Source organism: Pleurodeles waltl, chromosome 4_1, assembly GCF_031143425.1.
Source record: "Pleurodeles waltl isolate 20211129_DDA chromosome 4_1, aPleWal1.hap1.20221129, whole genome shotgun sequence".
Lineage (NCBI taxonomy): Eukaryota > Metazoa > Chordata > Amphibia > Caudata > Salamandridae > Pleurodeles > Pleurodeles waltl.
This window is the reverse complement of record NC_090442.1, coordinates 231,827,930-231,850,947: the sequence shown is the minus strand read 5'-3', so window position 1 is coordinate 231,850,947 and position 23,018 is coordinate 231,827,930. Positions and strand designations below refer to the sequence as shown.

Here is a 23,018-nt window from a genome sequence, read left to right as displayed (position 1 = left end):
TGATGGAGGATTTGAAATAGCTATATTTGTTGCATGTGTTGGCTACAGTTACACATCTTAGGCACACTCCTGCCATCTAGTGTTGGGCTCGGACTTTACTCAATAACGTTTTTTTATTGCTGATGTTCTTTTGAGTCTCCTCCTCTTTTCAAGAATGCTCATATTCAACGGCTCCATTGTTAGATTGATTTTTTTTTTTTACGCCATTGGGTTCAGATGGGTTGCATCAGAGCTCCATGCACCTTCAACACTTTTGCGGCCAGTGAATGTCCAACAACCTTGTAGTGGCTTCTCCTGTATGACTCCAAATTTGCCTCATCATCATCAGATTCAGTTTTTCAGCAACTGTTTCGGTCAGCTTCGTCTAGGTTCCGCTGAGAATGTTTGACTCCAGGTGATGGAAGGTGATAAGAAGAGACTTTTTGGGAAATGCCCTCAAGGCTGGGCAAAATACACCTTCTCACAGCAGCACAATGTCTGCAACCTCTGCTTGTCGCTGGAGCATAACGAGCACAACGAGCAGGACTGCGTGGTCTGTGGCTTGTTGAGAAATAAAAAGACCTTACGCTCCAGACTTCCCCGACGCTTAGCTTGTACTATGGGTATGGTATTTGAAGCCGCATTCTTAGTAGATGAGGAACAACAGATACAGATTGCTGACGAAGAAGATAATGATGTTCCCGTAGAAGGGGCATCTGATGAGTCTAGCCAACATGATGAGGAAGATGAGTCATCTATGTTGGCAGTGGTACCTCCGGAAGGACAGACCACATCAGGGTCAGGACTCAGGCTCACGATAACACAGAGGGCCGTGAGTACCCCATATCCACAAACCCCCTTCTACACCAAAAGGCTGCCCCCACAACCTACCCACCATCTCTTGGGCACACCCCAGCCTTCTGATTTTAGCAGACACCAAGAACATGTCTCGGAGCTGAGACAGGACAAGACTGCCCTGGATCTAGATCGGGCTCCAGGCCATAGGTACAGACGTGAGAGAGATCAAGAGCAGCACTCTGTGAGGACAAAGTCATTGATGATTGTACAGACTGTGGTTTCAACAAAGCATCTGTCGCTCCGCCAGCTTTCGGGTCGACAAAGTCATCGGCTGAAGCAATTCATACATCAATTCCGACTCCAAAAAAAACAACAGTATTGAAGGCTTTGACATCAACTACATTCTAGCTGAGCATAGAAAGAATCAAAATGAGAAAGACCTGTTGCCCAAGAAAAGTAAAACAATAAAAACCTCAGATATAGAGGGAAATATATTTGAGAATCTTCAAGAGCTCATGCACAGGATGCCAATTCTGGATAATGAACACTTACCTGAAAAGGCCCATAAACGAAACAGACAGGATATTGGCCTTTCATAACCTCTTCCAAAGAGGGAGAGTATGGAACATAAGGTCAATAGAGCTATGCCACTTGACAGCACACCACCTCCACAGCCTATGTCACCATCATCCATACAGGCACACAATACAGACGTAGGGAGCCCTAGTCATTATACACATGACACAGACTCGCAGGGAGACCCTCCTCAAATCCCAAACCCTTGGGCTGCAAATGATGTCGTACTGGCAGATCCAGACATTTAAATCTCAGTACCAGCTAAGGCAGCACCTCCGGATGAAATCTCATTAGCCCTTAGTGTCATTCAGCGACTTGCTGAATATCATAAAGTACAAATGCACACTACGGAGGAGGAAACATATTTTCTACTTAAGGCACTTTCTAGGACCTAGAGCTCTGTTCAATATCTACGTGTGATATGCTCAAATTCTCCAGAGAGATCTTTAGAGACCTAGTCAAGGTCAGAGTCCCTATTCCACACATTGGGAGGGAGTACAGACCTTCTCACACTGATGCACTTTAAATCAGGGGACATCCAACAACTGACTCTGTAGTGGTAACAATTGCAAAGAAGACTGCAGCTTCCTGGAATACTGGAGACTCGCTTCTTCCTGTTAAGGAAGCTAGCGCATAGATGTGGCAGGAAAACTGGTAGCAGTGAGGCATGCTAATCATTGATACATGGCTATCCCAATATAACATGGCCACTTTGGACAATATGAAAGAGCTTATACATCTCCCAGAGCAATATAGAAAAAGAGGGGAACAGCTAGTACAGATGGTAGACAGATCTCCATTGCAATCATACGCTGCACCTTAATTAGTGCGGACATTGCTGCAAGAGGAATAAATTAATCTATTCTCTTACATAGGCATGCTTAGCTATGCATGCCTGGGTTCAACCCTGAGGTCCAGCATCACCTCCTTAATGTTCCCTTTGATGGGGAACATCTATTCGGCCCAGAGGTGGACTCCCAGCTAGGAACAATTAAGGAAGACAGAGAGACCACTGCATAATCCATGGGACCTCTGCAGTCCATGGGACGGCAACAGTCCTTTTGTAGGTATGAGGGCAGAGGAGCTTCCAGAGCCACCACCTCTGACACCCAGACATATGAAAAGCTCTAGCAGCAATATCATCATGCAGCCAAAAGCTACTACAAAGGAGGTTTTAAACAGAGGGGGTAGAGGTAGAGGAACTTGCGCAAAGGGAACCTCTACCTTCGAACAGTGACTCAACACACATTCCCCCGAGCCTTCAACACCTGCTGGGGAAAGGCTGCAGCAGTTTCTCACGTGTGGCCAGAGGTAACGTCAGACCAGTGGGTACTATCCATCATCCACAACAGATACTGCCTTGAACTCACCTCCCACCCACCAAACGTTCCTCCTCGCAGACAAACCCTCAGCACCATGACCTTACCAAAAAGAAGGTAAAAGCTCTGTTGTTAAAGAATGCCATAGTCTGTCCCACATGGATATCAAGGCAACTGGGTGTGCTCCCTATACTTTTTGATACCCAGAAAGGATGGGGTACTAAGGATGATACTAGATCTACGGTCAGTCTTTACATATTGTCAGAGCACTTCTTATAGCAGATGTAATACCACTGCTGTAAGAAGGCGACACCATGACGGCGCTCGATCTGAAGGGCGCATACTTTATATACTGATTCATCTGGGACATTGCCAGTACCTCAGGTTTGTGGTAAGTGGTTGTCATTACTAGTTCAAAGTTCTACCATTTGGGGTGACAACAGCCTCAATAGTGTTTTCCAAATGTCTAGCAGTGGTAGCAGCTCGTTTAAAAAGACACAACATTCATGTCTTTTCATACCTCAATGATTGGCTCATCAAGGGTACAAAGAGACAGAGGTGTCTATAAGATACACAGGCCACCATCAACCTGCTACACAAATTGGGGTTCACAGTAAATGTCACAAAATCCAGTTACAGCCTCTTAAAATACAGCCCTTTCTGGGAGCATCCCTCAATTTGATCACTGCCACAGCATATCTCAATTACAGAGGGTTCTCAGTCTGCAGAGCCAACTGGCTCTTTTTCAGCCACATCATCGTCTGCTAGTCAAGATGGTGATGCTTTTTCTGACCATGATGGCCTCTTGTTTAGCAATAGTTTCTCATGCAAGGCTACACATGCACTCCTTACAGGAGTGTCTAGCATCTCAGTGGTCACAAGCAAGGGACTATTTGGAGGATCTAGTGTTGGTTTTGCCATGGGTCCATCAAGATTTGCACTGGTGGGGCACACAGAACATCCTAAAAGGTAGTCCTTTTTTTGGACCCATGCATGTTACTATCACTACAGATGCATCACTCATAGGATGAGGCGTACACAAGAGGGACATGACAATCCAGAACTCTTGGACTAGTCATCAGCAAAAACTCCACATCAACATAATAGAGGTTATAGCGATTCAGATTGCTTCAAAAGCCTTCCTCCCCAACATGCCCGGAAAGAACATTCTCCTCCAGACAGACATGACCACAGTGTACTACATTCAGTAGTAAGGAACACTTTTGTCTTAAATAGCACAGACCATCTGGCACTGGGCACCATCACATCCACTTTTTGACTCGGTATCTTCTGGAACTGGACAGTGCAATAGCAGACCTGCTAAGCAGGATGCAGCAGCAAGTCCACGAGTGGGAAGATTACCCCTAAGTCATTCGCTGCTACTTCCAGCAATGGTGGGGAGGGGTACACCAAATGTGTATCTGGTCCCATTGGTACTAAACAAAGACTGCCAAAACATTGCCTCCAGGTACCACCATCCACAGACCATGGGCAAGGCTCTTTGGATTAACTGGTCAGGGATATTTGCATATGCTTTTTCACCTCTACCACTTATTCCATATCTTGTCAGGAAATTCAGGCAGATATATCTGAAGATGATTCTCATAACTCCTACCTGTGTGTGGCAGCCCTGGTTCACAACACTATTGAAGCTGTCCCTAGTACCTCACAAGAAACTCCCTACCGCAACAGATCTCACTCACAGCAAGAGCAGGGTCAGGCACCCAAACAGAAAAACAACTCAACCTGGCACTCTGGCACTCTGGCTCCTGAAGTCATAGGTTTGGATTCTTGCAATTACCTTCTGTATGTATGGGCCTTCTAAAGAAAGCAAGACGCCCAACAAGAGCTTGTTCTGAAGCTAAGTGGAAGCATTTTGTACACTACTGTACAGACCAGCATAAAGACCCTTGTGCAGTATAATAGATAGTATGCTACCTGTTAAACCTTCAGAACTCACATTTAGCTTAAACTTCCATATGATTGAACCTGCTGACCATTGCAACGTACCTGCAAAACCTCATGCATCAATCACTTCTTTATATACCAGTGTTACACGTTTCCCACAGATAAAGTAGGACTATGTATTTGGTTAACATAAACACAGTGCATTGGGACTCAGTCCACATATACCATCGGGAAATGTTGACACAACTCCTAGCTAACTCACAGTGCACTGCCTGAACCTTTAAACAGCAGGACAACAGATAGGTTCCACAACCTTGAACATGACTTCGTAGATTCCCAAGGAAATTGTGGAAACCAATCTACCAATTTGTTGTCACTCTGAGTACTTAGGATTAGACGCAAGAAACTATGTGAAAATCTAGTTTAGAGCATTGGTTGCAATAGCCTTATTCTTTTATAGAAAACATGAGCTGCAATTATTAAGCAAACAAGACAGAGCATGGTAACCAGCATTACAAAGATAGTGACCATGGTTCTCTGATTTCATTGGTAAGCTCCTATCTGTACTTATCTACACTGCTGAGAGCATAGAGAAAGCATCCTATGCCAGATCTATTGGGAATCTCGTACCTCCATACTTGAGTATGATGTACCAGAGCACCAGGAAGCCAGTCTGATGTGAAGCAGCTGTTGTTCTGGTGAAAGGTAGAGGTATGACTCAGAATCGTCATCAGAGTCAGCCAAGCTCCATCTCAGGTATTTCGTGCATGCAAAGTTCTGAGGTAAGCCCAGTTGGAGTTTCCTCTGCCACATATAGCGAAGACCCTGTTTTCATAATACAAGCACTTTGTGTTGCTCTGTGTCACAGATGCAAGTTCAACGCTATGATGAGTCTAGAAAGGCTGAGCTGTCTCCACAGACAAGCAACATGTTCAGGCATCATGTTCTCTGTGCTCAGCTTTGGATAGAGTGTACAGATTAAATGGCTTACTAGGAATGAGTACCATGTACAACTATTTCCCAGGACATTACCACATAAACGAGAAGCCATGTGAAAGGCTACCGACAGAAAATAAATAAGTAAAAAATGTGCATTTAAAAAGGGAGTCTCCAAGCAGGCCCTAATGGGTCCTCTCTACACCAGGTGTCAGTGCTTTTATAGAACGGCTAAAAAGAATAAATTCCAGCACATACACCACCAGTACCCTTGTGGAATTTTAATGTCATTCAAAGCTAATGTCCACACCTTTTGAGCCACTGCTTTCTTGTCCTCTGCAGTTCCTCTCTTGGAAGGTAGCTTTCCTTGTAGCTATAACTTCCCTGAGAAGAGTCAGCCAACTTCATGCTCTTAACGTAGAAGAGCCATATTTTCAGTTTTTCTAGAATAAAGCATGCCTTTGTGCAAATCCTAAATTTCTCTCAAAGGTCATCTCTCTCTTCCATTTAAACCAAACAATTCATTTACCAGTTTTCGTCCCTTGACTACACACCATGGCAGAAAGGGCACTCCATACACTTGACGTTAAGAGGGCACTAATGTATTATATTGAGAACTAGACCTTCCCGAAAAGCTCAACTGCTTTTTGTCTCTTTCTCAAATCCAAGAAAGGGTACAGCCATTTCTAAAGCAGGAATTGCTTGATGGATTGTAAAATGTATTCATATTTGTTACGTAAAGCCCAAAAGAGCTTAGCCACCTATTCCAGGAGCGCACAGTACCAGTAAGAAGGGTGCTTCAATGGCTTTCTTGGAAACTATCAAGTTAGCTGGCATTTGTAAGGCAGCTCATTGGTCTAAATCGCAGGTGTTCACAAGGTAATACTGCATCGATGTTCAGGCCAAGCAGCAATCCCGACAGACGTTATTTCAAACATATGCACCATCTAATGTCTAGAGCCACTGCGAGAGGTATACTGCTTTGTAGCTGCAGCCAACACATGCTATGAATGGAGTATGTTACTTATCCCGTAAGCATCTATTCCTAACGTGAAGTGCTGCAAATTCACAGGCACCCTCCTACTTCCCTGGCAGGTATGTGACAGATTTACACGTATCAAACTCTATGCATAGCAGCAGCAATTACTATCTTCACTAGCCTCCATCCTTACTCACCAGAATGGCAGGGGAAAAAATGAACAATCTAACAATGAAGCTGTTGAACATGCGCATTCTCTCTCTCGAGGAGGAGTTTTAACAATCATCTTCAGCAATGTCTTCATCGGCCATCAATTGAAATTCATACCTGAGCTCTGCACCACCAGAATAGAATTTTTCTTCACAAAAGCACAGCATTTTCAAACCTATTTCACAGCTGTGAACCTTTAAAGATTCTCCTCCTTCGGTCCTCCTCAGGTGACCCAGTCCTAAGTCTATTTGCATTGTGAAAGTACACAGAGGAAGACAGTGCTCTTTCTTCAGATGGCTCTTTTCTTTTGGAAATATGTAATTTGATGAGTATTTTCAATATTTTCCCTGGTCAAAATCTAGTTTCCTCTTCAATATCATGTCCTGGGTGATGACATTCTAGTTGTCCACTGTAGCTAGTAAAGCCAAACATCTCTGTAAGAAACCGAGAATTGCAAAATAGCAAAAAATAAGTAGGCTAAAAAAGCGTTTTATTGGTGACCCCCATGAACTATGTATCTGCTTACGTTAAAGGTAGCTCACCACTTTCCTAAAGACTTTTACTTTCTAAAGCATTCTTTTTGAAAACTCTTAGAGATACGCAGAAGAGATTAGGTTTTTGTGTTTTTTCCTTCTAAATGAAGATGGTGTCCATTTGCTGTGGCGAGGAATGTGATAAACTCAATTCTTTCTTTCCATGGGAAAACCACAATAAAAAGGCAAATGTCTTAAAAGTATTTTGATCATGCTGATGAAAAGTTGAAAGACTCTGACATTCCTCAGGTCAGCAAATCATACCCAAGACTAGACCCTGCTGTTTAACCCCTCATTGTCATTTCTCTTGGCAGCTAAAAAAATATATTATTTGCCTTCTTTGTCGATTGACTTATCAGTGACCCAAGTTATCCAGGCGTTTGCAGACTATTTGACAACCATGATTTTTTTTCCAGTGAACAATCACTCTGTCTACCTGGCAGACTCTTGTAGGTGATACCATTGTTGACTACTTTTTGTGGAGTTTTTGGAGTTATTCTTCAAGCACCTCCATAAACATTCTCATCCTTTCATGTTATCAATAAAAATCCTATACTTCCAAGCTGTTCCCTGACCCCCCTCTTGTAGGTTATTGGAAAACATCCTGATGTCAGAAAAGATGAGGCTGTCCTGCGTAGGTCTAGCCCATCCAGGTGGCTATGTTGGGTTTCTTCAATGCAGTTCTTGTGCCCTTTGGCCACTCTCCAAAGGTGAATCTGATCCTGGAGGTTTGGTGACTCCGACCTGCATACCACACTACTACAGCACCTACGAAGAAGTATAAGCACTCACCAGCCTACCAACCTACAGCCTCCTCTGGAGTTGGTACCTCCTTCGGTGTTGACATAAAAGCCATCCTCCGAGCCAACTACAGCATTACGCTTGAAGCCTTCAAAGTTACCTGAGATTATCCAAGTGTCAATTGAGAAAGGTAAGGCATGTTTTGTTAGCAAACGTTTTGCTGAACGCCATCTCAGTGGTTTGCTAGGGTGGATGAGTTGTTTGGCTCTGATGCCTTTGTAATGCCCGATTGTTAAATCCGTGCTCATAGTAGTATCAAGAAGTTAACAAAGACTGTGATTGTTCAAGAGGGGAAGCAGCATTCCGCTGTATGCTGGTCAGCATATTTCTGAATGCTGAACTCCACGCATGGCTGAGTGTAGGAAGTTGGCTCTGTATATACTATTTCAAAGTAAGAAATAGTGTGCACAGAGTCCAAGGGTTCCCCTTAGAGGTAAGATAGTGGCAAAAATAGATAATTCTAATGCTCTATTTTGTGGTAGTGTGGTCGAGCAGTAGTCTTATCAGAGGGTAGTGTTCAGCATTTGTTGTACACACACAGGCAATAAATGAGGAACACACACTCAGACTTACTCCAGGCCAATAGGTTTTTATATAGAAAATATATTTTCTTAGTTTATTTTAAGAACCACAGGTTTAAGATTTACAAGTAATACTTCAACTGAATGGTACTTCACTTAGGTACTCTAGGAACTTTGAATAATCACAATGTCATGTACAGTTTTTGTAAAAATGGCAATAAGCTATTTTAAAAGTGGACACTGTGCAAAAATCAACAGTTCCTGGGGGAGGTAAGTAAAGGTTAGTTTTGCAGGTAAGTAAAACACTTACAGGGTTAAACGTTGGGTCCAAGGTAGCCCACCATTGGGAGTTCAGGGCAACCCCAAAGTTACCACACCAGCAGCTCAGGGCCGGTCAGGTGCAGAGGTCAAAGAGGTGCCCAAAACACATAGGCTTCAATGGAGAACAGGGGTGCCCCGGTTCCAGTCTGCCAGCAGGTAAGTACCCGCGTCCTTAGAGGGCAGACCAGGGGGGTTTTGTAGGGCACCGGGGGGGACACAAGCAGGCACAGAAAGTACACCCTCAGCGGCACAGGGGCGGCTGGGTGCAGTGTGCAAACAGGTGTCCGGTTTTAGATAGAAAGTAATGGAGGGACCCGGGAGTCACTTCAACGATGCATGCAGGCACAGGGGGGGCTCCTCGGGGTAATCACCACCTGGGTCAGGCAGAGGGTCGCCTGGGGGTCGCTCCTGCACTGGAGTTCAGTTCCTTCAGGTCCTGGGGGCTGCGGGTGCAGTGTTGGTTCCAGGCGTCGGGTTCCTTGTTACAGGCAGTCGCGGTCAGGGGAGCCTCTGGATTTCCTCTGCAGGTGTCTCTGTGGGGGATCAGGGGTGGGTCGTCTCTTGCTACTCACAGGCTCGCAGTCACCGGGGAGTCCTCCCTATAGTGTTGGTTTTCCGCAGGTCGAGCCGGGGGCGTCGGGTGCAGAGTGGAAAGTCTCACGCTTCCGGCAGGAAACGTGAAGTCTTTAAAGTTGTTTATTTGTTTCAAGAAAGTTGCAGGTTGTTGAACAGGGCCGCTGTTCACAGGAGTTTCTTGGTCCTTGGTTGCAGGGTAGTCCTCTGAGGCTTCAGAGGTCGCTGGTCCCTTTTGGATGCGTCGCTGTTGCAGTTTTCTTCGAAGTTAGGAGACAGTCCGGTAGGGCTGGGGCCACAGCAGTTGTCATCTCCGTCTTCACTGCAGGGCTTCAGATCAGCATTCCTTCTTCTGATTAAGGTTGTATGAATCTAGTTTTCTAGGTTCTTCGGAGCCCCTAAATACTGAATTTAGGGGTGTGTTTAGGTCTGGGAGGGTAGTAGCCAATGGCTACTGTCCTGGAGGGTGGCTACACCCTCCTTGTGCCTCCTCCTTGTGGGGAGGGGGGGCACATCCCTATTTCTATTGGGGGAATCCTCCATCCACAAGATGGAGGATTTCTAAAGGTAAGGGTCACCTCAGCTAAGGACACCTTAGGGGCTGTCCTGACTGGTGGGTGACTCCTCCTTGTTTTTCTAATTATCTCCTCCAGCCTTGCAGCCAAAAGTGGGGGCAGTGGCCGGAGGGGCGGGCATCTCCACTAGCTGGGATGCCCTGTGGCGCTGTAATAAAGGGGGTGAGCCTTTGAGGCTCACCGCCAGGTGTTACAGTTCCTGCAGGGGGAGGTGAGGAGCACCTCCACCCAGTACAGGCTTTGTTCGTGGCCACAGAGTGACAAAGGCACTCTCCACATGTGGCCAGCAACATGTCTGGCGTGTGGCAGGCTGGCAGAAACTAGTCAGCCTACACTGGAAGTCGGGTATGTTTTCAGGGGGCATCTCTAAGATGCCCTCTGGGTGTATTGTACAATAAATTGCACACTGGCATCAGTGTGCATTTATTGTGCTGAGAAGTTTGATACCAAACTTCCCAGTTTTCAGTGTAGCCATTATGTAACTGTGGAGTTCGTGTTTGACAAACTCCCAGACCATATACTCTTATGGCTACCCTGCACTTACAATGTCTAAGGTTTTGCTTAGACACTGTAGGGGCATAGTGCTCATGCACATATGCCCCTCACGTGTGGTATAGTGCACCCTGCCTTAGGGCTGTAAGGCCTGCTAGAGGGGTGACTTACCTATGCCACAGGCAGTGTAAGGTTGGCATGGCACTCTGAGGGGAGTGCCATGTCGACTTAGTCATTTTCTCCCCACCTGCACACACAAGCTGTGAGGCTGTGTGCATGTGCTGAGTAACGGGTCCCCAGGGTGGCATAAGACATGCTGCAGCCCTTAGAGACATTCCCTGGCATCAGGGCCCTTGGTACCAGGGGTACCAGTTACAAGGGACTTACCTGAGTGCCAAGGGTGTGCCAATTGTGGAGACAAAGGTACAGTTTAGGGAAAGAACACTGGTGCTGGGGCCTGGTTAGCAGGGTCCCAGCACACTCAAGTCATAACTTAGCATCAGCAAAGGCATAAAGTCAGGGGGTAACCATGCCAAGGAGGCATTTCCTTACACTGAGCATAGTGCCTTCAGGACTGCTGCAGCGTCTCTCCGCTCATGGTCACACAGGCAGCCATTAAGAGCAGCTGTGGAACTCTAAAATCCAGCCAGGAGTGAAAGATGTAAAGCTTGGGCTTCTTCATATACAACACAAAAACTATATGATTTTCTCGAAAGCGGCATGAACAAGTCCCCTCACTGGCCCTTCACATTGGTCTGTCCATAGAATGTTATTTGAGGTTCCCAATCTGAGATCAAGTAGTCTTTTCATGCGATGTCTCTTCCTGTTTGCATACATCAAACAAATATGATTCCATCACAAAGGGAAAGTACACATTTGCTCCCACAGTGTCCACTGGGATGAGTGGCCCTTTCCTCCCCTATTTAAGAAGGGGACATAAAAATATTCTAAATTTCCAGTTCTAGACACTTCTAAGGATATGTACTGAGATGATAACTCGAGGCCAAAAGCCTCATCTTCAACAAAACATTCATGCTGGTTTATATCTTGTACATTTTGTGTAGTACACAACTTTCCACACTCTCCTTGGTCCAGCATTTGATTGTAAAGTATTCTGCTCAAAGTTTCAGAAAGTTACCGTGTGAACATGCCTTCTTGATACGACCATTTTCCTCCTAAGTATGATCCTCCACATATTGTGCCCTAGACTGTTCGGCTGGCATTGGATTCATTGATTTGGTCCGGGTCTGACCCAAAAATGTCCTTTCCCTTCCGTGCCTTATATCGGCCAGCCATTATCAAAACTTTCCTTAGCTTCTTTTGAGAGTGGTACTGATTTCGAATATAAGGCACCCTCTCAAATGGGAAGGTTTCAACCTCTGAAGGGCCCTGTAGTGGAGGGGCTGTAGAAAGATCACTTGTATTGAGGATGATATAAGGCCCACTATTCTTGTGATTCGACTTATTAAGATTATGGGTTTGGAAAACGTCCTCCCCAATTTCTGGCAAATTCTGACTATCTTCTTTGATGGGCGGCTTAGAGTAGCCTTGTCTGAGTCTGACAAATCCCTGGAAGGTTACTGTTTGAGGGGGGATGATAGTGGATTTATACCTATTGACAACATATCCCAGGCCCACAGGAGTGAGACTGTGATCTTCAATTCATTGATCAGTCTCTTCTGTGTCTGATCTGTAATAATGTGGTCTAGGTACCCTTTGAGACAGACAACCTGCAACCTGAGCACTTTTGTCACCGGCTTCAGAACCTTTGCGAAACACCACAGCACCGATGCGCGGCTGAATAGAAAGGTTGTGAACTTGAAGACCTGTTGTCTCCCAAGGGATTTCAGGATCCCTGAAGGAACATGTTTGGTCTGAATATAGGAATCATCCGGTATGCGCCCTTGCGGTCAAGGTGTGCCAGCCAATCTCTCAGATGCAGAATCTCTCTTAGGAGGTGAATGCCTTCCATCTTGAGGTGGCAGTTTACTAACCACTTGTTGAATTCTCCGAGACTTATTACCAGAAAGGATTTTCTGACAAAAACCTTTAGGTTTATGTAAGATACTGAGATGGCGTATTTTGCTTCCCGTTTGCCTACTTCTTGATTTATTAGGTGCAATTCCTCCCGTTTTATGACTATGGGACCTTGCAGGCGATGTGTTTGGGGATCCATACTATTCAGTGCGGAGACCCATGACAGTCTGTTGTATCTAGGCATCTGATGTTAATTTTCTCCCATTCCAGAGCTTAGCCAGTCTGCCTCCTTCTTTTATATTGCATGAAGGTGAAGCACGTTTACTGCGCTGGACATGCAACTCTGTTGCCCCTCACTCCCCAGGCCCTCTGGAGAGAAAGACGCCTCAAAGTCGTGTCTGGTAGTGCCATTCTCTCTTCATATAATGCCTTTCTTAATATGTTTTCTTTGGGGATCATGGCTGAAAGATCAGCAGGCCAAGGACCCCTGGCCTCCGCCACCTTGTTTTGCTTTCCCACTTATCTCATAACCGAGCTTACAGAACCTCTCTGGAATGCACTTCTGAGTTTAAAGAAGACATATATTGTTATTAATTCCCCACCCACAAGTTCATGAGAGAAGAAATTAGTAGATTGGAAGCACACATTCAAAAGTAGTCGCAGCAATGAAAGCAAAATATATCAAAGTACTTCTCAGTTGCAATGTAAACAGCAAATATAGGTGAAGACATTTATGGCATAACTTCAAAGCAAAGCATAAAAGTCAAAATTCATCACTGTATGGGCAAGGCGGTAGGGCCTATACTCAGCTTCATCTTTCTGGGGTCTGCAAGTTGATGACTCCAGTCAACTGCGAGAAAGAGATTCTCTACCCAAACGGGAGGCGGGCAACTGACGTCTAGTTCCAGTCTGAAGTCAAGCAGATTCAAATCTAACTCTCTGTAGCCCAGAGTCATCCTTAAAAGCAAACTCAGTGTGCGAGCCAAAAAACCTTGGAGAGTGGCCAATTCTCCTGAGCTCCTCGTTCTCAGACTGGATTGCGAGGTAAACACAAAATCTACATGCTCTTATCAGCTAAGGACTGGTGTGAAGAAAACGGCTTGGTCCATCTTGTGGAAAAACACAGCTTGGAAAAACACAGACATCTGCGATGTCTCAACTGCAATGTCTAACCCCACGTTAAAGCCAATAGGCAGCTAAACTGAATATCAAATGTAATGTCTAATGCCATGTCAAAGCCAATAGGCAGCTAAACTGAATACAGAATGTAATGTGCTACTGGTGAACATTGAGCAACTAATTTGCGCAGTGGTGAAACACAAAGTAATTGGTCAAATACAATTAATAGCATCACATTCCACCCTATGACCAATGAATTTTTGTTTCACATACCTCTTATTTCAAACAAAAAACAACTAATAGCAACAAAAAACATTATAAGCAAATCACATTTGAATGATAAAAGCAATCGCTGTAAAGCAATGAAAGTGGATTAACATATTGATCTCATAACCTTTCACATCAGATACATCCACACAGAAAAGACTGAAACTCAGTGTCTCTAATTCAACAGTGTCTCTAAAATAGCAATTTGATGTAGCATGAGTTCTACTCATGTAAAGGTGCACGGTCCACCTGAAAGGTTTGCTGGCGAAAGTCAGAGTTCCACACGAAAAAACACAGACAGTTAACTGTTAAGGTTGCTTAGTTCCAGTGGATGAATGTAATCAAACAAGTTGAACTTGAACTGAAGGCGCCATTTGCGCAAAATGGATCCATGGTGCTTGTACTTTACTCAGTCAGGTTCAGTTTGGGGGTTCGGTCCCTTCTCCGACCCCACCACGCACACACCCGAAGGGAGACCACGCAGCACACTCATGGTCAGTGGCGAAATGTGGTAGGATCTGCAAAAGAAAAAAGTATGACTTTTCTTGCAAATAACATTGGTCATCTGAAATGTGCCCTTCCTCTTCCTTTCCCTGTTTTATAATCAGTAGGACGTTTTTAGGACCCTTTGTTATGATTTCTGCAGGTTCTGGGAGGTCACTTGGGGCTTCAACCCACACCTCAGCACTGAGGCTTTTATCTGCTGCACCACAGCTTTCCTTTTTCTGCACTGTCAGAAGGGCTGGGGCAGACTTCTTCTTTACCAACCTCCATTCACTGCATGTTTGACAAGTTGGGCCATTCTGTCTCCAATATGTATGAATGAATCAGATTATTTTCTAGTTATCAGCATAATTTTGATTTCTCCTTGGTAATCTGCAGCAATCACTCCCCCTAAAACCTGATGAATTTGCCACATCTGTCCTGGTAACTTTCCTCTCCCCAACTGCTCTGTGACTGCTTGTGGGACAGATTTCTCTTGTGCGTGCTGCACAGTTTTTATCAAATCTAGGGGAATGTGCATCTCTCTAATCTCTGCCCACCTGTAAGTGGCTTTTTCTCCCAGCTTTTCACATTTCTGGTGCACCCACTTAGCCATCCCCACTAAGTCATGAATTCTGGGTGGACACTTCATACTCTCTTTAACATCTGCAAGGGAATTGAACCAGTTATGTATAAGCCATGTGGAAAACCAAACGGGCTAAACCATTGGCAGTGAACCAAGAATCAGTGTAAAAATGACACATCTCAAGCAGCTCTTGCTTTAAAGTCTGACACACATTGTATAACGCTGTTCCTTCTCCTGTGCTAGAAAACAACTTTTCAGTCAATGAATCATTAGTCAAACAAACATGCTTTTTATCCTCAGGGGACACAAATTCAAATGGTGCACTCAATTTCAGTGGTGACTCTTTTACCTGTGGTACTCCCTGCCCCCTCTCCACATCCTGAAAAGGGGCTTGTGACACCTGTTGATGTAGGGCTGCAGTGACTCTAGCCCTGTCTTGCAGGGGCACTCTTTTCTTCCCCTGTTCCTGATTTACATGTAAATCAGTGTTTCCCTCTTGCACTGCGCAGAAACCTAAAGTCTGAATTATTTCATTTGCCAAATTAAAAGTGCGCAGCTGCTTATATTTTTTCCTAAATACTTTATACCAAAGTGTTAAGATTTCACTCAGATGAGGGTTATACTGTTTCCAAAAATCAAACAAGCAAATGAAACTCGATGTCTCTTGCTTAGTGCAAACAGTAAGAAACTCTAAAATCTTTCGTTTTACTTGTGCCAGGAACTGCACATTTTGCGACGGTACCTCTGCCATGTAATTAATTTTTCTTTGCAGAAGCGGTCTGTCAATAACATTATCAGTTAAGGAATGCACTTCAACTGCCAAAAACTGAGGGGTGTTTTGTTTTATGCCCGGTACACACGGAGGTTCAGACTGGCTCACAGCTGTCTTAACCCCCTCATTACTGAAATGGGAAAAGCCAGATTCTTCTAAAACAGCAGTTTTGTAGCTTTCATCTTTATCTTGCATTAATGTGTTCTGGCTAATTTGCTCACGTAGACTCTTATTTTCATGTTCTAACTGCCTACATCTCTCCTGCATTTTTCTGTAAGCAGATAAAAGTATCCAAACCCTTCTGTCAAAAACAAAAGGAACATCATTGCTTTCAAAAGGCACATTTTCTAAACATGCTTCATCACAGCAAGAAAACATGTTTCTCACAGCACCATCGGGCAGTTTAACTTCACATGCATTTTCAAACATGGTCTGCTATGCTTCTGTAATTCTCTAAACAACAAAAAACAATTACACTTTTAAATTGTGCACTTAGAAATCTACTAATTTCCCGACTCTGAAAACTGACTAAGCCATAATGTTCTGCTTTCCCACTTATCTCATAACCGAGCTTACAGAACCTCTCTGGAATGCACTTCTGAGTTTAAAGAAGACATTTATGGTTATTAATTCCCCACCCACAAGTTCCTGAGAGACGAAATTAGTAGATTGGAAGCACACATTCAAAAGTAGTCGCAGCAATGAAAGCAAAATATCACTGTACTTCTCAGTTGCAATGTACACAGCAAATATAGGTGAAGACATTTATGGAATAATTTCAAAGCAAAGCATAAAAGTCAAAATTCATCACCGTATGGGCAAGGCGGTAGGGCCTATACTCAGCTTCATCTTTCTGGGGTCTGCAAGTTGATGACTCCGGTCAACTGCGAGAAAGAGATTCTCTACCCAAACGGGAGACGGGCAACTGACGTCTAGTTCCAGTCTGAAGTCAAGTAGATTCAAATCTAACTCTCTGTAGCCCAGAGTCATCCTTAAAAGCAAACTCAGTGTGAGAGCCAAAGAACCTTGGAGAGTGGCCAATTCTCCTGAGCTCCTCATTCTCAGACTGGATTGCGAGGTAAACACAAAATCAACGTGCTCTTATCAGCTAAGGTCTGGTGTGAAGAAAACAGCTTGGTCCATCTTGTGGAAAAACACAGCTTGGAAAAACACAGACATCTGCGATGTCTCAACTGCAATGTCTAACCCCACGTTAAAGCCAATAGGCAGCTAACCTAAATATCAAATGTAATGTCTAATGTCATGTCAGAGCCAATAGGCAGCTAAACTGAATATCAAATGTAATGTCTAATGCCATGTCAAAGCCAATAGGCAGCTAAACTGAATACAGAATGTAATGTGCTACTGGTGAATATTGAGCAACTGATATGCGCAGTGGTGAAACACAAAGTCATTGGTCAAACACAATTAATAGCATCGCACACCTCCAGGGAAGATCTTCTTGATCGCTGTCTGGCCCTTGTCCAAGTGAGTGAAAGTGGATATGAACTTTCGCAGTTCTTTGATAAAAAAGGTCTTTGAGGAGGCCCTCTCAGGCAACTGCCTCTAGTTCTGATAAAGCCTAACCCTCTAATTTGAGGAGGGACCTGCCACATTCAGTGGAGATAATGCAGTTAGCATTACATAGAAAGATTATAGCCGACTTTGCCAAGCAAAATATCGGGATATATAAGGAACCCAGGCAGTTTGGCTTCTCTGCCATATCAAAGATCTTAGTTATGGGTTCCACCGTATCCAGAAACCTGTCCTGACAGGAACTATCAATGCCCTTCTTACGTTCTTTATTGCATGTGACCAGAATGGTATCCAATTTCCGAAGTTGGGGAAACTTTCCCTTTAAAAGGAGGGACAAAGGCATGCGACTCCTAATTGATTGTGAACCTCTTTGTGAGCTTCCTCCTCAAGCTACCGGATTGCGTCCCAATAGCTTGTGGAGGCAGCCTGCCACATAAGACGCTGCTTTGTCCGCTGCGACCCATTATGTGGAACGTGGGCGAAAGATTTCTTTCAAGTTGCGCATATCTGAGCATGGGAAGGATTAGCCTTTGGGCCATCATCAGCGGGCAGAGGATCTTGAGTGTCTGACCTAGGGCACCAAGACCTGGTCGAATCTTGCTCCCCATCTGAATCTTGTGCAGAGTCATCTGCAGGGTCATAGTTGGGGAGATAAGCTCCTTCCGGGAAGAAGTGATTTCCAGAATTCCTTGAAGTTCCCAAGACATCTGTGTCATTGTTAAGGTAAACCTCAGTTGAAAAATAGTCCTAGGACAGAAATGTTCTCTTTAGTTGGGCAAAGGTGTCCCCTGTGGGTTGAGTTCAGGTGAACCTTGGTCTTTGCTTTGTCAGATGTGTCCTTGGAGGCTCTGAGGATCTCAAAGGTCCCACATGAGCTTTCCTCCATTTGAGGGGTTAAATTGTAGTATCTTCTTCTCTAGAGGCACTACCTCATTATAGACAGTATTTTTGTTTTTCAACTGAGGCCTCAACAGCCTCTGCAAGGTGAGCATCCCATGCAATCCTCTTGCAAATGTAAGGCGTAGCCCCCTTGCATTATGGTTTATATTCTGCCATGGGCAGGGAACTAGTGCCAAATGAGGAACAAAACAGCAGATTAGTCTAGTATTAGGGCCCTCTGGGCAAATAGGTTAGCACATGGTTTTGGTTATGGCCACAAAAGGGTCCAACCAGGGACAAAAAAAAGAGAGGGACACTGCATCCTGTCACTTATAGGGGTTTGGCCTGGGCTGCCCCCGAAACACTAGGAGGGCTGTGTCTAGCCCGGTACAACCCTGAGAATGGAGCCTCACCCTTGAGCCCTTGCAGAGCAGAATCCTGCTTGCTAATATTTATACCTGTTGAGCTGTAAATACGCACTATGCTTTAGATTTTCTTCAAATATTTGACCAGCGAAACACGTAGAGCAACTCTTGCACTGCAGTCGCACAGTCCGTTTCCCTAGAATCTCAATCTGGCTCCATAGTGATGGATAGGGTAGAGCAGCCAAGAAGGACCAGAACTGCACAGAAGCGTGGCCTCTTGTGGTCAGGATATCACCATGCTTGCAAGCATCCCTGCTTCCGCTATTCAAAACACCTACGGATTGGCTAGATCTGATCTTGTGCTTTTCTCCAGAGGTGGAAAAGGATTTAAAACATGCACAACCCACAAAAAAGCAAAGGAAAACATGCTTTTCAGTGTCAATCCCAGGTGAAATGAGAAGTACTTATCTGCTGCTGGAGCAGTGAAGCAAAAGGAGGCACTGGAATCAAACAGGACTCTTCAAGGGATACGAGACAGAGGATTGGCTGACACTGATGTTTTCTTTTCCAGTGTTTTTGTGAAATGTAGTTTGTGTTTTAATTTAATGTAAGGTGCTGCTGGAGAAAATAAAGAAGAAAGTAATGCATAATCCTCGCGTCCAGGCATGACACAGAATTCATTGCTGATGGTGGGAGGATTCAGTTCTTTGTGCCATATTTCTCCCAGATTGGAGTGTTATATAGATTTCTGTTCAACCCATCTTTCTTCTTAGTGAGGATTTGTATTTATGATGTGATCATGCTTCGAAAAATAAAGGTGGGCACTACAGAGTTGGAATTCATTCTTCATCACTGGATTTTTGCAATATGGCCCAAGAACGAGTTGAGTATACTGTGTAAATTCCAGAGTTAAATAAGTGTCTTTAGTATTGCCATGATACAGATAAATGGTGTGTCCTGTCTGACAGTGAATTATCCAAACGCACCTGAACCAATGAAGAAAACCTGTGTTGATGAACTTTAGTGTTAAGTAACTTCTTACTAAATGTTTATGTATGCTCTGTAGTAACATCACTGTGCGAGTCTCCAGAGCTCATCAGGGTGTCTGTGACAGAAAAGCAAAATAAGGCTATCTCAGACAAAACAGGTTTATTATGTCTAGCATTAGTAACTTGCTTCAGTTCAGCAAAGGACACTTCATCCAGAGTTTAAAAAAGCAAAGTCCTACTTCTGAGGGATAGGAAGATAGAGCTGCTTTGTTGCTGGGGTCTTCTTTCTGTTATATGCTATCCAGTTTGTTCTGGCATTTCATCCAGGTGACGTAGTTTTGAGGCCAAAGTACATTGCTTCCAAAGTCATTTCTCTCAGGTGGCACAGTTCTCTCTGGGCTGTAATCAGAGACTGCATCTACAGGAGACTATAAACATAAAACACTCATTTACTATTGTGTACTTGACAACTTTTTTTTTTACTAACTCTTTAACGCTGTATGAATAGTAAGAAAAGCTACTGTTTGCTTGTATATTGAAGGCAGTAATTGGTTTATTATAGTGATGTGATGCAAGCTAAATGAAGACAAAATATGCTTGCTCCCCCTCAAGGACCTACTGGACTTCCAAGTCCTCATCCTCCTGTTGGAATTGACGGCTACTGGTTTTGTGTACTGCATCTAATGTATTTAGTTATTTCTTTGGTTAGTGTTTCTGTGAACTAATACTGAGTTGTCACTAGTGTAGTGCCAAATGCTCCACAAGCATAGATAAGTCATTAGTCTGCCTCAGACTTTGCAAAACTAAACACCTTATTTCCCTACACCACACTGTAAGCCAAAATTAAAAAAAGAAATGTTCTTAAGGTTAAACATCTGCATTCCCTCACTGCATCATCCAGAACAATCTGTGTCTGTTATGTGAGATTACTATAATTCAAGTTTACTCCACCAAACACGTTTTGCCGCATTGTTGCATTTGATAGCATCCTGTTTTCTTTGATGATACAGCCATCATACTCCGGTGTTGTCTCTAAAATGTTTGGTTAACTCTTTTTCAGGCTGAGATATTTGGTAAAGTTCTTCAGAGTGACGAGTATGAAGAAGTGGAGGACAAAACTGTGATGGCCATGGGCATCCTACATACAATCGATACTATTCTCAGTGTTGTTGAGGACCATAAAGAGGTTGGAGTCTAGTCTGTATATGTATCAATCCTTGTGTTGTGTAGTTTGTTGTCACATTAAAGGGTTAACAGATAAATATATATTTGTAATTCTTAAAATAGATTTTTAGGTGATATTCTCTCAACCAAAGTTTTTTCATGTATTAATTCAGAACTGGTAGGTTAACGGAGAATATAATACCACTAAAGAGAGGTAGGAAAGTTACCTATCCCCATTCGCTCCTAATCTATCAGTCAATACCACAAAAAAATGGGGCGGGGAAATGTATTTATAGACTCTTATATCATTTTCGTGTCTATCACACCCGGTGTATACTCCTCCTTACCCCGAGGGGTTTCCCCCTTATGGATGGAAAGTCCTCACCCACTTAATAGTGGCATGCCTCATTATCGGCTAGTCCATTCCACCGGCTTCAGATGGAACTAACCCGGCGTGCTCAACCAGAGCCCTCGGGGAGGGTTACCTCCCCATAGGACAGGGAGATCAGAATAAATTGTCAACTGGTAAGTAGGATACCAGGTTGCTAGTCAGCTAATTAAAACTCTCTCAGTATCTATCCAGATTTTTTTCTTTATTGGGGATGATGTTGGATAGGGTTAAAAGGAATACAGTCACCCTCCCTGTTAGAAGGGTGATTGTAAATAACCACTAATTCATTATAACTTGCCTCTTATGTGTCTGATTATGTTTATTTTATTTCTTAGCTTGCTTATGGATTATATTGCTTTTGTGAAGGTTTCATTAAGTATTCTGTAATTTTAAGGTCACTGCTAATTGCTTGTCAGTCTCGTGGTAAGCTGGCAGCAGTTCTTAAACTATTTTGCTTTGCTTTCCAGATATCGCAGCAATTGGAGGGGATTTGTTTGCAGATCATTGGCATTGTTTTGCAGAAGCACGTAATAGGTATCTAGAAAATCTGCTATGTACTGTTTTTTTTATAATTCCTTAGAAACTGCCCATGGTAAAGTTTTGGGTACCCGTAGTTGAAATGTAATGTCTGTTGGGCTTGGCAGGGCTGGAATACTATATTTTGCTTATTTATGATGGATAGTTATGCCTATAGATTCCTAATTTAAAAAATATATATTTTTACTTTCCTTGACATTAACAAAATAGCATAAGCACAAGTAAGATAATAGTGTTGTAACACCCATTTAAGATCCACACACCCATGTTCATAACGAGTAACAACCTATTACTGCTCTATGACCCCCCACACCCACAGACAGTCATCCATATATGTTCATTAAGGAGTGAGATTATCATAGGAAAAACAGTAGTCACTACATAGAAAGGTGCCTTTATTACAACCAGACCTTGCCCGCTCTCCTCAACCCACCAGTCTACGGTATGTCTAGCGAGTAATATTCCATTAATTTAACCCAAACTTTGCAAAACTTTCGAAGACCACCTCTGTAGGCGTAGGTGACTGTTTCTGCCGCCATATACATATCCATGCTTCTTTTCCATTCCTGCAGTCTGAGGCAATCCCCAGATCCCCACTGTCGGGGATATCTCGCTTAGCCACCACCAGTCCAAGGCTACAGAAGAGGAGTTAGATTTGGGGCTGATCTATATCTTTAGGAATTACCAATAGGGGGCACTTCAGGTTCAATGGAAGAGGCCCTGAAAGTATGGCACCCAATTCCCCTTTGATCTCTTTCTAGTAGGCCTGTATTTGGAGACATCCCCAGACTCTGTGGAAGAAAGATGTTTACACTGCAAACAGTGTGGGCTTGGGGCCCACCCCATGCTATGCAGTCGGCATCGATCATAATATATCCAGTGTTGGAATTTCAATTGGACCAGGTGCAGTCTAGCTTTAATAGCCACTTCTCTCGCAGACTGGTTGGGCTTGTTATTATTAAGGGTCCTGTGCGAGAGAGATATCACTCTCCTTCCTATGCCATCCATCAGTAACCTTCCCTCTAGTGCCGCATAATCAGGGATACCCTCTCCTTTGAGGCCCTCTGCCCTCCAGGCATGTTTCACTTGCCCATATTTTAGAAATTGTTTCTCTAGCATTCCAGACTGCCTCTGGAATGTGGAGAATGACATGAGGTCCCCATTTTCTAATAAGTCACTCACTTTGGATATTCCTATTAAATCCCTAGCCCAAAATCCCTGAATTTTCTGCCGTTCCGGGAGCCAGTGCCCCATCCACAGCAACGTTTCTCTGGTGGACCTGACATACCAGCCCATGGATATAATGGCGCTTCACCAGGCTATGATCACTGCCCCGGTAGCAGGCAGGAAGGAGGTGGGTTCCTTGGCCTCCATAAAAATGGCACAGACAGGAGTTAGAGTCCCACTATGACCATTCCAGTTCAAATGTGGA

General features: G+C 43.9%; 1 protein-coding gene across 2 annotated transcripts in view; it reads left to right on the top strand.

The window, feature by feature from the left end:
• Positions 1–23,018, top strand: part of IPO8 (importin 8) — a 650,601-nt gene that overhangs the window by 345,751 nt on the left and 281,832 nt on the right. For both annotated transcript variants that reach the window (XM_069228192.1, XM_069228193.1), the window contains exons 16-17: positions 20,555–20,680; positions 21,517–21,583. In XM_069228192.1, coding sequence (XP_069084293.1) covers positions 20,555–20,680; positions 21,517–21,583 — 193 coding nt within the window. The remainder of the gene's footprint in view (positions 1–20,554; positions 20,681–21,516; positions 21,584–23,018) is intronic.